Source organism: Pipistrellus kuhlii, unplaced genomic scaffold (assembly GCF_014108245.1).
Source record: "Pipistrellus kuhlii isolate mPipKuh1 unplaced genomic scaffold, mPipKuh1.p scaffold_m20_p_1, whole genome shotgun sequence".
Classification (NCBI taxonomy): Eukaryota; Metazoa; Chordata; class Mammalia; order Chiroptera; family Vespertilionidae; genus Pipistrellus; species Pipistrellus kuhlii.
In genome coordinates this window covers 61,932,119-61,948,964 of record NW_023425404.1, presented here as the reverse complement: position 1 = coordinate 61,948,964, position 16,846 = coordinate 61,932,119, and the positions used below count along the sequence as shown (strand labels likewise).

At 40.4% G+C, this 16,846-nt stretch overlaps 1 pseudogene and 3 gene segments (V, D, J or C); all 4 read right to left on the bottom strand.

Annotated features, from left to right (window-relative positions):
* LOC123651609 lies at positions 1-1,159 on the bottom strand. The segment is given in 2 exon segments: positions 1-437; positions 993-1,159. Coding segments are annotated over 2 exon segments (423 nt in total).
* Positions 1,160-4,078: 2,919 nt separating this feature from the next.
* LOC118724773 lies at positions 4,079-5,479 on the bottom strand. The segment is given in 2 exon segments: positions 4,079-5,100; positions 5,258-5,479. Coding segments are annotated over 2 exon segments (552 nt in total).
* Positions 5,480-8,125: 2,646 nt separating this feature from the next.
* LOC118724757 lies at positions 8,126-9,102 on the bottom strand (annotated as a pseudogene).
* A 2,885-nt stretch (positions 9,103-11,987) lies between these two features.
* Positions 11,988-12,752, bottom strand: LOC123652722. The segment is given in 2 exon segments: positions 11,988-12,418; positions 12,610-12,752. Coding segments are annotated over 2 exon segments (483 nt in total).
* Between the last annotated feature and the right edge of the window lie 4,094 nt (positions 12,753-16,846).

Here is a 16,846-nt window from a genome sequence, read left to right as displayed (position 1 = left end):
CCACCAACCCTACCTACACCCTGACCACTTCCTGTCTGTGATTACCATTCCCTGCCTTGTTCCCTACAGCAGGTGGATGTCTGAAGCAGAGCCCTGGGGTTTTGATACACCTTCTTCTAACACGCCTCTCACTGTGGGCTCCCTCAGGGCACAGAAATACACTGCTGAGTCCTCCAGCTGTGAAGCTGAGATGACAAGGTTGGCAGAACTCTTTGCTTTCTGAAAATTCAGTGAGTAGCGGCCTCCTGTGGCATTTTGCTGGCTGTAAGAGTCCTGACGAATAAGGAAAATCATTGCCCCACTGCTGAGATGCTTGTACCAGAGGAGACTATAACTTGTTTTGCTGGTTTCGTATGTGCAATCCAGGCTCACAGCCTCCTTCTCCTGAACCAGTAATGCTTGTTGGCCTTGAGTTACCTTCTGAGCAATACTGGATCCTGAGAGGAAAAAAAGATAAAACAGAATGTTATAAGGATAAGTGATATGGGACAGAAAATAATTATATATATATCTATATATCTATATATATAGATATATATATATATCCTTTTTCCCCCAATTGACCCCCACTCCGGGAATGCCCCTGCTGCCTGGTGTCTGTGTCCATTGGTTATGCTAATATACATGCACAGAAGTCCTTTGGTTGTTCGCTAACTCCCCACACACACACACACACACACACACTTCCTCTGCCATTTGTCTCTGGATCTATTTTTGTTCATCAAATTATGTTGATCATTATATCCACATATCTTTCTCTGACTGGCTTATTTGGCTTAGCATAATGCTCCCCAGTAATATCTATGCTGTTGCAAATGGTAAAAGTTCCTTCTTTTTTATAGTGGAGTAGTATTCCATTGTGTAGATGAACCACACAAAAAGAACGTTTTTTATACCCAGCCAGTTTTCCTTCCCAGGCTACTCTTAAAAGACTGCCGATACCCCTGTTGTTAGGCCACAGAGAAGTCTAATTCCCACTGGGGCATCCTTACCTATCCACATTGATGTTAAGACCACCCTCAGAAGACTGGAAAACAACATGTTCAAGTTCTCCTAGGTGGAAAATATCTTCTTTTCCTTCTTCAGTGTTAGGGCTCTGCAAGGTGAGCTGACTGACAGATGGAGAGGAGAAATGCTGAGCTATGAGCTGCTGCTGCCTCAGAACAGGAAACAGGGTTTCTGGGGCAGCATGTTGCTGTGGGTCATGTCACACTTTCTATGTACTGGCTGAGAGCTCACCCAACCCAAACTCCCTTTTGCATTAACTAACTCTCTTCTAATTTTATTTTTCAGTTGCCCTTATGTTCACTATTATTTTGTTTTTATTTCAGTTTTATAGTTTAGTAGTTAGACAATCATACACTTTACAAAGTGTTCTCTTGGATACTTTCAGTACCAACCGGGTACCATACATAGTTATTATAAATTTTTTACTATATTCTTTGTTCTGTACTTTACATCCTAGTGACTATTTTATAACTACCAATTTGTACTTCTTAATCTCTTCTTATTTTCTTTTTTTCCCACCTGGGTCTGCAACCATGCTCCTCTCTGGCACATTCCTAGGTTGCAGTTTTGATCCACGATGCAGTCCCTACAAAGGCAACTGGTTGATGTTTCTCTCTTACATCTATGTTTCTCCCTATCTATCTATCTCTCCCTCTCTCTCAAATCAATAAAAACATATCCTGGGTAAGGATTTAAAATGTGTTTTAAATATTGATGTCAAAAGAGTTAAATGGGAATTTTCTACCACTTCTGTCCTATCTCCTGCCCCCCCCCCAAAAAAAAGCAATGTTCTCAATTATACACTAAACAGAGTGCCTGTAGAGAAGCTCATGAATCTAGCACAAAAGTTACACTGTGTGAGAAGAATATTGTGAGAACAGAAATATCTGAGATTGGTAGCATGTTAAAGAGAAAGAGGACCGATTTCATTTTTCCCTAGTCACTCCTTCCCCTGTGCAGCATAGTGCATGCCAATAGAAATCTCCTGGACCTTGATTTTCCCAGAGCGAACAGTGAGATTGTGTGAGTGAGCCCCTGGCTCTCCCACTTTAGAGGAAGCTGCCAAAGAGGCTCGCCTCATCAAAGAAATTCTTGCCCCATTCAATACTGAGGTGAGCTGCCCAGCTGGGAAGTGGACAGTTACCAGTGCACATAGGAACAGCATCCAAGGTTCTCAGTGAGTATTAAAGGGACACAGATCCCATTAACTGCAGCACAGACAGACAGACAGACAGACATCAGGAACCTGCTCACGAAATGCTGGACACACCTTGCCTGCAGATTCCCACTATTGGTCCATGAGCACCCCCAATGCTCAATGCCTTACCCACACACCATGCCACTTGGTGGGCAGCTACAAGAGCACACAGGAGGGCAACAAGAGTCAGCCTCTACAGATGGCTAGTTTGTAGGCTCAGAAAGGGTCCCGTTCTGCAGGACTGGGTGACACCACACAAATTTGAGCAGTCAGCACCAGGCTAGGGAAAGCAAGCAAACAATAGGGAAGCTGTCAACACACAGTCTGGTTTTGCAGATGGAAAAAAGGCCATAATGTTTGCAGTTAATTGTCTAAAAAAGAGAGAAAACCTCTGCAGGGAAGGTTTAATGTTTAAATGAGTCTAAGTATGTACTGACTCTGCATCTCTGACCAGAGGGTCCATTCTTTCATAAAACAATTCCCATGTGTATGTGCTAAAGCAGTTAAGTCCATAGTAATTGTGCCTTCTCTCCCTCACTTCTAACTTGGTTTAGGAAGAATAAACCAATAAAATAAAAGCCATGCAACAGGCATCCCTTTTCCTGTCTCCCAGGAAATGGACCAATCAATAGGTATTTTGCTTTTACTGGACTGGAGCTAGTGGTTATAGGGAGGAGATAATAAAACTCAATGAGGTGTTGGGCTACAATAGGAGTCTTTGTTGTTCCCTTGTTGTGCATCTGGTTTACTGTGATGCCTTTCCTTATAAGAAAAAAACAATTAACTAATAACTGACAACCATAACTCAGCCCAGAGCAATTATCTCACCACACCAGTCACCAATTTGTTAAGAAGAATATAAGAGCTCTTGAAAATAACATATCCTGAGGACCACAGGTGGAATAATTGGGAAATTAATGATTAGTGCAACATTTTTCATTCCATTTATTTATCCATAACATTAAAAGAAGTAACTTTTTTAAAAGGTTGCGGTTAATAATGTTTATTCAGTTGCAACATGAAATGAGGCAAGGAGATTTGTCACGAGCTATCTGTAAATTATCCATTCCTCTAATCCTTTTGTGCACTCCACTAATAACACTAAGATAACTAATAAATACTTCCAAATATTTTCCTATATATCCCAGAAAAAAGAAAGATTTGAATAATAATGGAAACAAAAAATGACAAGTCTAGGGATAGATTTAATTGCCTTAAAATAACAGTTTTATTAAGAAAGACATGTAGTTTAAATAGCAAGAAACTATATGTTCTTAAATAATGAAATAACCAAATACATTAGGAGTTTTGATCCTCACAAACCATTATATAAATTTAATTATATCACAAAGCTTAAATTAAAATTATGAGTAAATACCAGAACTCACCTTTCTATCTTTATTTATTTTTTTAATATATATATTTTATTGTGTTTTTTTTTTTTTTTTTTTTACTGAGAGGAAGGGAGACAGATAGAGAGCTAGAAATGTCGATGAGAGAGAAACATTGACCAGCTGCCTCCTGCACACCCCCTATCGGGGGTTGTGCCCACAACCAATGTACATGCCCTTGAGCAGAATCAAACCTGGGACCTTCCAGTCCACAGACCGATGCTCTACCACTGAGCCAAATCGGCTTTGGCACCTTTCTATCTTTAAAACAAACATCTACTAATTATCAACTATGTGGGAAAATTAGTGTTGAGTACTGAGGCTATAGCAGTGAATAATATACAACTCAATCTTTTAAATTCTTTGAGAATATAAGTGTGAACAAATATGTACAGAATTTGGTAAAAAGATAATTGCTTTGTGTTTAATCAGAAGCTCACTTTCTAAAATCATGTCCTATTCTAATTTCCTCAAACACCACTGAGCTCTGAAAAACCAAGTGTCACATTTTTTAACAATAAACAGAACATATAGAACATAGAAAAAAAACTGTCACATTTTTGTCACAAATGTAGAAGAAAATTAATAGAAATCTGTAATTTACTAAAATTTTTCAGAGATCTATTAAATAGCAGGTGTTGCAGGAGAAGACTTGATGAAATGAAAATGCTCAATTCAAGATATACATTTCAATAAAAAAATACACTAAAAATTGATGGAAAGGTAATTTAACTGTTGGCAATATTATCTGCTTACATAGTTATCAATTTCTCATTTTGTATTATACATATTTTCTTTAATTGCCATGTAATAATTTATAATCAGAAAAACATCACAAATGCTTTTCTCAAAATACAACATTTAAAAGTCCAGTCGTAATAAAGATTGCTATATTGATGATAAGGGCTTTTTTTATAGGACAGGAGATTGAATAGCAAATATAAAGTCATCTTTAAGGCCTAAGTTTCAAAATTAAACATTAATAATTCACTTCAAAAATCCATTATGCAACAATCACCCTACTGTATGTTCTAACCCTTTCTGGGTCATCTTGAAACGTGCCTCTTATTAAGTGTTTTTTACCAACACATTGTTTTCCATTTGCAAATAAGCAATAAGACAAATGCTGTGCCTGAAGGTCTGTCCCAGGCAGAGGGGGCTGCCCCACTCGCAGGTTTGTGTACAGGATGCAGGTGCCTGGGAAGCGATGTGCATCCGCTGCACAGAAGTAGACGGCTGAGTCTCCAGGTTGGGTGTCTGCGATGTGCAGGGAGAGATGTTTGGCCGTTTTATTCAAGAAAGCAGTGAGTCTTCCAACTGGGTTTTTGTCCACAGTTGAACGAATGTATATAATGAACTGGGGACCTTTTCCAGGTTCTTGCTTATACCAAGGAAAGTAGTCTGAGCCACTGTCTGAATAAGAACAGGTGATAACAGCGGTGTTTCCCTCCTGAACACTCAGGGTGGAACGATGCTGGTCCACTTTCTCTCCATGACTGACCCCTATCCAGAAAGAAAGAGTCAGAGAAAGAAGGTTAACCAGATCATTAAACTTTATCATTTTATTTTTCTGCAGAAACTAAGAAACCTGAATAAAGCCAGTGTTGCTTCTACAGAATATCCACTAATATATTCTGTTTCCCATAAACCCTCAACTCACAGTCCAGCTGCAGCCACAGGAACATGAACAAAACTCCAATGGACGTCTTCATCGTTCTTCCCTCTCAGGGTCAATTGTGGACCTGCAATCACAGCCAGGGGAGCTACTGCTGTTGTCAAGTTATCCCTCCTTTCCTCTGACAGTCAGAGGCTTTCTCACATTCTACCCAGCCAATAAGAAAAACACTCTGCTTCTGCCAAAGCCTATTCATTCAGAACCCACTAAGCTGCACCCTCCACATGTCCTGCATCCGCAGAGGTGCACTGCCATCTTGTGGTTCCATTCACCACTACTGAGCTTGCTGTTCAATGTTCTCTTACCCAGTACCTCTGAGGGACTCAAAACCGCAATTGGACAAATAAATTAAGTCCGATAAGAGAATAAGGAAGAATAGAGAGATCAAGGTTTGTTACTCTGCATACTATTGAGTCCTTGTTAATATTGTGGAGTCAGATGCTGTTGGTATTTATTCTACAATGGCCTGGGTTTACATGTTTGAAATCTGGAAAATGCAATGGTTCATTCTCTTAAGAAAAAAAAAAGAAAAAAAAAATGACAGCTCTTCAAGCTGTCATACATAAACACAATGGAATACAACTCAGCCATAAAAATAATTAAATCTTACTTTTACAACAGTGCAGATGGACCTAGAGTGTATACTGCTAAGTGAAATAAGTCAGATAGAGACAAATGCTATATGACTTCACTTACATGTGGAATCTAATGAATAAAAGAAACAAACAAAGTAGAAACAGACCCATAGATTTAAACAGACAGGCTAGGTAAAAAAAAAAAAAAAAAAAAAAAAAAAAAAAAAAAAAAAAAAAAAAAAGTAGTGAAGGGCTTAAGCAGTACAAAATAGTAGTTACAGATTAATCGTAAAGATGTAGATTACAGCATAGAGAATATAGTCAATAATATCGTGATAACTATGTATGGGTCCTGGTGAGTGAGCCCTTGAAGCAGCATGAGGACCACTCTAGAAAGTACATGATTTTCTAAGCCCTTTGCTGTACTTCTGAAATTAATAAAAAATAATCTGGAATGTAATCTGGAATTGAAAATTTTTTTAAGTTTAAAATCCCTTCCTTTTTAGCTAAACCTGCCATCCTCATTTGTTTGTTATGAAGGAAAGCTCTTTCTAAAAGGAATATGTAAGGAAAAGATTAGAGTTTGAGGGAGAAGATCATTGGATATTTCAAGTCCCTACTATCTCAAAGTCCGCTCCTCTAAGCTGATCTTGCCTGTGACCTTGCTGTTCCCAGAGAACTGACAGTACCCAAGTGAATATTAGGAATCTTTCCTCAATTAAGATGACTGTGATTAAAAGTAATGGATTGAATCTCCATGATAAGGGAGCAGGGGATATCTTCCATGAGTTATTAATATTTCAACCATAGGAAACAATTTGACCCACAGGTTGGGTTGAATTGCAGTGAGAAATCTGACACACATTAGGAAACCTATCTGAGGCCCTGGCTGAGTAGCTCAGTTGGGTAGAGCTTTATTCCGACTCCAAAATGGTGAGTCTAATCCCTAGGCTGGGCACATGCAAAAACAAACCAATGAATGCATAAATAAGTGGAACAACAAGTCAATATTTCTCTCTATCTTTCAAATCAATAAATAAATTTAAAAAGAAATCTATTTCAATGCTGTGTGTCTTATATTCCTCAAAGTATTTTAAAAAGTACAGCTTCTGAGAAAAATCAAACTACATGTAAGTTTATTTTTGGCATGGTTTAATTTGCTTATCAAGATGGATAACATGTCCTAAAATACAATTACTAACTCATATCCTTAGCAGAATTTTATCTAAAGTATAATCCAAGGATCCTGCCTCTCTGGCCATCGCTGTATCAGATTTCACACTATCATTTTTCTCCCAAACTCCATTTCACTATTCTTTCCCGGAGACACTGATAAAGTCCTTCAGTCCTGTGAGTTTCCAGAATTATCTTTCTCTACCAAAAACCATTTCTTATCCACTTTTACTTCTTGATTGCCTGTATCTGCTAAGGGAATAGTACAAACAGGAACTAACCCTAAATGGTCCCTGGGAAACCAAGACTACCTCATTTCCAAGTGGGAGCTCTTTTCTGATTATTTGAACTCACTGTTTCTCTGGAATTACAAAGAATAAATCTGATTTCTCTTCCATATCTCACACCCTTAAAGATTTAAAGACAACTATGTTAAAGAATATCAACTGAATAGCCTATCTAATAAAAGAGTAATATGAAAATTGACCAGACCTCTGCTACACCCACAAGCCACGCCCACAAGCCAATCAGAGCAAGTATGCAAATAAACCCAACCAAGATGGCTACAGCCACAGAGAGTAGGAGGGAGGCTTGGGTTTCCCAGGCAATGGAAAAAGCCAAGCTTTCCACCTGCCCTTACAGACCTAGGCCTCCACTTCAAGCTACAAAGTTTCAATTATAGAAGGTAAACAAATCCAAACAGAAATGGCGGCAGCCACACAGCAAGCATGAGGCTTGGCTCCACTTCAGGCTACAAAGTTTCAATAGTAGAAGGTAAATAAATTCCAGATACCAGGGCCTCTGCTTGGGTCACCAGGGGGCGTGGCCAGCCTGCAAACCACCACAGGCCCCTCACCCAGGCCGCCCCATGCCCCAAGGGAACCCCCACCCTGATCTGGGACACCCTTTAGGATAAATCAGTTGGCATACTTTTATTGACCAATGTAACCCCAATAAATTCAATTAAAAATAAAATAAAGAATGGAAAAAGCGCCATTAGGTTATATTTTTAGTGGATCCAGTTTTTTGAAATGCTTTAACTCTTCATGCAAATCAGTTTCATGTAACTTTGAGTTTAATATGTTTTGGGGTGTTTTTGTTGTTGTTGCTCTATGCATTTATGAGAGAATATTAATGTAGCAAAAAGAGAACAGAAGCTCACAAACACTCTGCACAGTTTCAGGAGATGCATTGCAGAAAAAGAGAGGCTAAGGACAACAGCATCCTAGGGTCTTGGTGGATGTATTCTTGGAGGAGATGGACCTCTGATCCCTGGCATAGGGAGGAAGGGGGAAGCAGGAGAAAGGAGGGGAGGGAGACTCATTCATGGAGGAGGCATGCCTATCAGTGTCCCTTGAGTTGGAGGAAGCCCAATGGGTGGGCCTATAGGTGGTCTCATACCAGGTGGAGGAATCATAATGCCTGGAGGAGGGAGTTGCCCAACCTGGTGCTTCTGAGTTGGGGCTTCAGCAATGGCAGCAACAGTGGCAGCTGCAACAGTGCCTCATCCCTGGGGAGTCGTTACTTGTGGGAGGTTTCCCCAACCCCTTGGACAGGGCCTGCTAATCCTGCAGGAGCCTGTGGAATAGGAACACCACCTAGTACTCCTCTGCCAGCTACCCTGCCAACCCCAGGGCCTCCTGCAGCTCCACAAGGGGTTCACCAGAGATCCCACTATCTTGGCGGGAGGTTCCTCCACAGTCATGAACACCAGGTTCTCCCGAGCAGCAACACCAGACCCAAAGCCCACTTCTCTTCTCACTCAGGCTGCTTCGCATTCTCTGGCTTCATCTTCTTGAACTCATCACAATCACAGAGGATCAAGTTCATGTGCTTATCAAAGGCCTTAAAGGTGCTGATGAAGATGTATCTGTCCTGCAGGTTGCAGCACATGTGGTAGTCAATGTGCTACAGCATCTTGCTGCTCTTCCCCACCGTCATGATTGCGGTTCCACCAAGTCCGACGTCCACATTAAGTGTCAGGGTCATTAAGACCTAAGGGAAGGTAGAGATAAAGATATGACGCAGGTTCTGCTGCAGACAATGTAGGCAAGCTGGGGCAGAAGCTTCCAACAGTGAGTGGAGACTTTTTTTTTTTTCTTCCTCCAGTCATTAGGGTCAGAGAAAAATTAAGAAAAAAGAACAGATTTTTCCAGTGTACCACCTCCCCCCACATACATATAACATCCCTCATTATGAACTTCCCCACAGAGTGGTATAATTCTTACAATTGATAAGCCTACATTGACACATTTATGATCACCCAAAGTTCATGGTGTACCATCAAGAGGTTTACTCTTTGTGTTGTATGTTCTGTGGATGCAAATTGTCCCCTGGACAGGGTGTTCCCCTGGGGGTTCAACCAGGGGGTGGGGCCCGCTGGCCAACCAGGGGAAGGGAGGCCCCGGCTATGGACCCTACTGGTGCACAAATTTTATGCACTGGGCCTCTAGTGTGTAATAACATGTATCATCATTATGGTATCATAGAGGCTAATTTCACCAACTTATAAATTATGTGTGCTCTTCTGAGTCATCCCTCCAACTTCCCTCAGCCCCTGGCAACCACTGGTCTTTTTACTGTACCCATAGTTTTACCTTTTCCAGAATGAAATCATATAGTACATGACCTTTTCCAGCTGGCTTCTTTATTTAGCAATATCCATTTTACTTTTCCCTCTTTTTTCATGGCTTGATAGTTTATTTCTTTCTTTTTATTATTAAATGATACTACATTATTTGAATGGACCACCATTTATTAACCCATTCACCTATTGATGGACATATTGGAGGTTTCCAAGTTTTGGCAAACTTAGAATAAAGAGGCTAAAAGCACTGATGGGAAGGTTTTTGTGTGGACACAACTTTTCAACTCCTTTGGGTAAAACCCAGGAACATCATTACTGGGTTGTATGGTAAGAGTGCATTCACTGTTATAAGAAACTTCCAAAATGATTTATTGAGGTGTCCATGTATATACTTAAAAAAAATAATAATTCCTTATTGTTGAAAGTTCTGCATATGTTCTCTTTTTCCCTCACTGACCCCCTCCAGCCCGCCACTGCCCCCTGCCCCAGGCCTTTAGCACCTTATTGCTTGTGTCCATGGGTTATGCATTTTTGCATACAAGGTCTTTGCTTGATTACCTCCCACCCCCACCCCACCTTCCCTCTATGTAGATGAAAGGTTAGAACACAATGCCATATACAGATGATACAAGCCTACGGGGGACCAATGATGTGAACATGATTAAAAGTGAGTCTTACACAGGCAGCCAGTACAATCTGAATTGCTAAAAATGGTAGGACCATTTTTTAGGGCAGTTTTTCCCCCCAAATTTTATTGCTTAGGCTTTCTTGAAGCAGATATTTATTAAGGTACCATACACCATGACTAATATACTGGGGAAATTATATATATATATATATATATATATATATATATATATATATATATATAAATGATCTAAAATAATAAAAGTGTAATATGCTACTAATTAGACCAGACAGCCGAACAACCTTTCAGACACCATTCCGGATGCCATTCCAGACAACCTTCTGGATGAAACCACGGTGGTGGGGGCAAGGGGCAAGGCAGAGGCAGTTAGGGGCCATCAGGCAGGCAGGCAGAGTGGTTTGGGGTGATCAGGCAGGCAGGCAAACAGCTATGGGAGATTAGGCAGGCAGGCAGAGGGTTTAGAGGTGATCGGGCAGGCAGTGAGCAGTTGGGGCATCAAACAGGCAGGCAGAGTGTTTAGGGGTGATCAGGAAGGCAGGCAAGCAGTTAAGGGAGATCTGGCATGCAGGCATAGGTTTTAGGGGTGATCAGGCAGGCAGGTGAGCAGTTAGAAGCAATCAGGCAGGCAGGCAGGCAAATGGTTAGGAGCCAGCAGTCCCAGATTGCAAGAGGGATATCTGACTACCATTTTAGGGATTCCTGCAGGATTGGACCTAAACAGGCAGTTGGACATCCCCTGAGGGGTCCCAGATTGTGAGAGGGTGCTGGCCAGGCTAATGGACACCCCAACGTACCTCTAGTATATTATAAAATTGTACACCTGAAATTTATGTAATGTGAATAACTAATGTCACCTTGATAAGTATAATTAAAAATATGAAATAACCTGCCCTGGCCAGGTACCTCAATTGGTTGGAGAGTCATCCGATACATCAAAAGGATGCAGGTTTGATCCCAGGTCAGGGATATATGGGAGACAACTGATTATGTTTCTCTCTTACACTGATGTTTCTCTCTCCTTTCCTCTCTTTCTGAGATCAATAAAAATTTCCTCAGATGAAGATTTTTTTAAAAAAGAAATTACCTAAATGGATACTTTTGTAAGTAATATACATAAACACATTGTACAAATTAATTGATCGAAATAATAGATAATGCAATAGACTGTTCTATACCAGGTCACTCAAATTATAACCTCTCATGTCATACCATCTTCAAAAATTTATTAATAATTTGAGTTCAAACCAGTCATTTATATACTACAATTCTCACTTTATCCATGTGTGAAATGAGAGTATTTATTTACAGTGTTATTCAGTATTAAAATATATAATATATGTAATAAGCCTGATTGAGTGACCATCATTCAATAAAACTTTTTCTTATATTTGGTATTTCCAGGAGAATAAGTCTAATAAAAACTTTAAAAACCATTACACAGGCTCCTTCCTTTTGCCTTGAAAGTAGAACCACCTGCAGTTAACTGAGAAACTGACTCGTCTCCTTCTGCTTGTTCACCATTGTGTATTTTTCAAAACCTTTTTCAGCAGAGTAATTTATATGTCATTTCTGTACTACTTGCAAGGGGACCTGCTTTGCCAAGAAATTAGTTACTGATATCTTTATCAGTTGTTTTGTTATTCCATATTAGAGCTTTTTACCTAAAAAGTGATTTCAGAGAAGAAATAAGGCCCCCCAAAAAGGTGAATGTCAGAGCTGAAGAGTCCAATTTTAGGACAGAAACAAGTTTTGGATCATATATTTGAAAACCCAAAGATGTGCAGAGCCAAATGTGAGGCCACAATGCCTGCCTGTGGAAGGGGTGGGGCTGCAGGCCCAGCTGCAGTTTGGGTACAGGCTGCAGATCACCTGGCAGCACTGTGCATCCGCTGCACAGAGGTAGGTGGCTGAGTCCTCCAGTGTGGAGGCTGTGATGTTCAGGGTACTGTACAGGTCCTGGGTATCCACTGTGGCACTTAACCTTCCATTGTGCTCCGTCCCTGGACTCATGTGAAATAGAGTGATGAGGTCTCCCCCAGGATTCTGTCGGAACCACAGAACTTTGTACATAGTATTAGAAAAGGTGCACCTCAGAGTAGAGCTGGTTCCCTCCTGGAAGCTCAGGGCTGAAGGACTCTGCTCCACCTTCATCCCTCTCAGCCCTGCTTGGAAAGAGAAAAACAAACACATATGAGGTCACTGGGATAAAGGATGCTGTTTCTAGACCTGTAACATATCTCAAGAAACACCCAAATGGGACTGTATAGGAACTCTGTGTCAGTTCTCCCTTCCCTCACTCCCACTGTCAGATGTGGAACACTCCCCAGCTCCCCATCTGGGACACCCAACTCACAGCAAACCTGGGCCCACAGAAGCCCCAGCAGAACCCCCAGGTGTCTCTCCATGACTTCTTGCCAAGGTGCCCTGGTTCCTTTGTCCCTGCTCTGGAGGGAGTAGAGTCCTGGACCAAGGCAAATTTGTTCCTACACTCAGTACATGTCACCAAACTCACTGAGAACTAATCACATCTCAGCTCTGTCATTCATCTTAACTGTAAACTCCACCCACATTGGCTTATTGAGATGTCTCCAAAATTCTGGGTAAAAAAAACAGTTCATGATGTTAAGAGGCAATATATACAAATTATAGAGACATAAAGTTTTTTTCCCCTTAAAGCACTTATGTATAAGAAGTTTGTGGTTAGTGTTTGAGGAACAGTGTGTGATGTTTCTGAAATACTCAATTTCTCAGTAGGTTATGAAGAACCTTGAAGAGACCTAGGAAGTATAACCCCATTTCCCAAATTACATAGTTTGATGAAGAATTTGAGAATTCAATTATATAAAAATTCTGGATAAAGAAAAACTATCTCAGCATGTATTGCAGAAATAAATTATTTTCTTGACATCAGGAGAGTTCTGGAAAACAAAACATGAAGATATATTAAATGGTAGTATATCTGTGATAATGCAATACTTTTCCGGTTAGTGGTTTTTGGTACATTAGTCCTAACAATTAAAAAAATGAAAACAGGTTACAGAGATATTTACTGTTAAGCTTCCATGCTCACAATGACCAGTAACATTCTTACCCCTATATTTCTGCTCAGATAATCATTCTCACATGGATTTATAAAGTAAGGACTCCAGCTCTCTGATGTTTACATAAAGTGGCAGAGCTGAAAACCTAAGATGAACTTTACACAAACACTGTTTCTCTCTCTGCCCCACCCATCCTCCTTTATGCTGTCTATAATTTGGCTCACATGCTCATCTTTCTCCTCTCTTAACTGTTTAACCTATTGGAACCATAAGTCACTAATAAAAAGCCTACAGTGCCCCCTAGTGGGCTAAAATCATCAATATAGAGGATTTCAGACCGGCTAACTCAGCAGTCACACAACCCAGCACCATTCACTCCATGTTACCTGATGAAGGAAATGCAGTCAGAAAACAAAGTAACTAACTAGATAGAATGGGGATAATTAATGAACCATATCCTACTTTTAAAATTTTCATTTTATGAAAATTTATATCTTAAAATACTTCAGTAAGACTCATGGTGTGCTCCTTATTTTCTTTAATTTGAAATAAATTCATAAACATTCAATTAAAGTTTTAGTGTGAAGGGGATAATTTACCAGATCTTAAGAATGTATAGTGAATCCAAGATGGCTACAGCATAGTGGTTATTACATTATTCTCCCCCCAGTACTAAACCAGATTCACAACTAAATTATAGATCAATCGACATGAAGACCCACTGAAGATTAGCTGAGTGGAAATCTTATAACCAAGGATTTACAGAGGGATTTATGGGTAAGAAAACCAGAGATGCACAAAGGGCTGATTCCACACCATGTGCAGCGGTTGAGAATCTGGAGAGCTTTCTAGCTGCAAAGGCACCATGAGGAGCAAAGGTTCCCAACCCCATGCCAGGATCTTCTGGTCAGAGCAGCAGAGCCAGGAAGAGGAGCTGGCTGTGAAAATCAGTGGGGGTTCTTTCCACCAGGAAAAGATGGGAGTCGGCTAGAGACCCAGGTGCTCTCTGAAAGGGCCAGTGCATGGGATCTTGTTCTCAGCCACACACAGGGCTTTGTGAAGGGAAGGCGACTCGGAACAAGCAGATTCATACAGGGAAAACTAGGTTGGGTGGCCAGAGGAGAGACCTGGAGGAGGGTCAGCCCCAAAGGTGCCTGTGTTAAATCCTTATTCTACACCACCCACAGATGCCATCTTCCTAAGTGGAGCACTCCTGTCCTTACATTACCATCCTGAGGGAGTGCATGAACCCGGTCCTCCTGACTTCCTGTGGCCACACCTTGTCAAGCTCCCAGCCTTCAGAAAAGCCTGCTACAGCTTGGGCCCAGTGTGGGCTGCCTTAGGGAACAATTAAGGAGATTCAGGTGAACCCAGTTATTATTGGAGACTCGGGGTGTCATTGGATTGTGTGGCTCTGGAACAGATGCCATTTCTCTACCTTCTGGGGTCCACGAGGGCTGCCGCCCACAGGAGACCCAAAACTGAGAGTCAGTAGACACCTGCTCTACAGAATCACTCTCCAGGGCTGGGCCTGGCTGCCCGCTTTCAGGCAAAGAAAGTAGATCACAGAGCTCTGCCCCTGATTAGACTCCCAGATTTCCCCTCCTGTTGCCCTTGGATTGTTTCCAGGAGTATATTATCTGTAGGCCAAGAGCAGTTGCAGTAAAAACACAATTTGTTGTGTGACTGAATCCCAGGAGGAGTGCTTGGGCTAGACTCTTGGAGGTCAGGGACTGCCATTTCTGTCAGGGAAGAACAAACCTCTCTCCCAAGCAGCAAAGGTAGTACAGCCATATGTAAACCACATAGGCTCAAAACTGTGAGGCCACAGGCGGGGGGGGGGGGGGGGGGGGGGGGGGGGGAGAATCTTGCAATTCAGCGCCATCTACTGGAACAAAGTAGAAAGATCTCAAAGATAAGGAGAAAACAAAGGAGAATAAGGAACAATATGAACAATCACAACAACGATGATCAGAAAGAAAATGGAGAGCGGGGGAGACAAAAAACAGAAAGTAGGCTGGAACAAACGGAATTAAGTAAATTGAATGACAGAGATTTCAAGATTGCAGTTCTGAAAATACTCAATGAGATACGAGAAAATACTGATAGGCAACTCAGCTCATTCATTGAAAACAAATCAATGAATAAAATGAGTATTTCTCCAAAGAAAATGAATTATTCAAAAAGAATATAACAGAAATCCTGGAAATGAAGCATACAAAGAAATTAAGAATGAACTGATGAGCATAGAAAACAGACCAATCAATCAGTTAGAAAAAAGAACTAGTGATATTGAAGATAGGAATCAAGAAATGATGCAGATGGAAGAGAAAGACCTGAGGAAAAAAAAAATACAAAATAGCCCTACAAGACCTCTCTGAATCCATAAAAGGAAAAAAAAAAATAACATCAGAATCACAGGCATAGTAGAGGAGGAAGAGAGAGAATATGGAATGGAGAGTCTACTAAAACAAATAGTGGATTAGACTTCCCAAATCTATGGAAAGAACTAGATCCACGAATCCAAGAAGCAAACAGAACACCTAGTTACTTCAATCTAAAGAGGCTCTCTCTAAGAGATTTTGCAATGAAGCTGTCAAAAATTAGTAACAAAACAAACAAACAAACAAAATAACCCTCAAAGCATCCAGAGAAAAGAAGTGACTAACAAAGAAAAACCCATCAGAATTTCACCTGACTTCTCAGCAGAAACTCTACAAGCCAGAAGAAGGTGGAACCAAATATTCAAATATCTGAAAGAGAGAAATTACCAGTCATGCCTGTTATGACCAGCAAAATTATCCTTTAAATATGAAGGAGAAATAAGAACTTTGCCAGACATACAGAAGCTGAGGGGTTTCATCACTAGAAAACCTCCATTGCATGAAATACTCAAGGGAGTTATTATACCTGAAACAAAGAACATAAGGTCTTTCACTACTAATAAGATTGCCAAAAACTTGAAGCATAAACAGCGATAATTTGTGACAATAAAAATATGCAAGGGGAAGAAGGAGAGGAATGGACAGGCAAAGGAAGATGAAGATCAAATAAACTCAGAAGGGAAAAAACTATTGTATATATGATATTTCACTTTTTATAAAACTAATGGCAAACACACAGAGAAATTCCCCAGATAAGACATACAGCTTTAAAAAAAATAAAAATAAAAAAGAGGAAAGATGTATGAAATACCACCAAACAAAAACAACAGATAGAAGCATGGAAGAAAAGAACCAATGGAAGCACAGAGTTACCAGAAAACAAAAGATAAAATGTCTATAGGAAATCCTTGTACATCAATAATTACCCTAAATGTATATGGTCTAAATCCATCAGTAAAAACGCACAGAGTAGCGGAGTGGATCAAAATACAAAACCCAACATTATGCTGCCTACAAAAGACACACCTAAACAGCAGAGGCAAAGGTAGATTCAAAGAAAAAGGGTGGAAAATAATTGTCCAAACAAATAACAGCTACACAAAAAAATAGGTGTAGCTATACTTATATCGGATAAAATAAATCTCAAGATAACAAGAGACAAAGA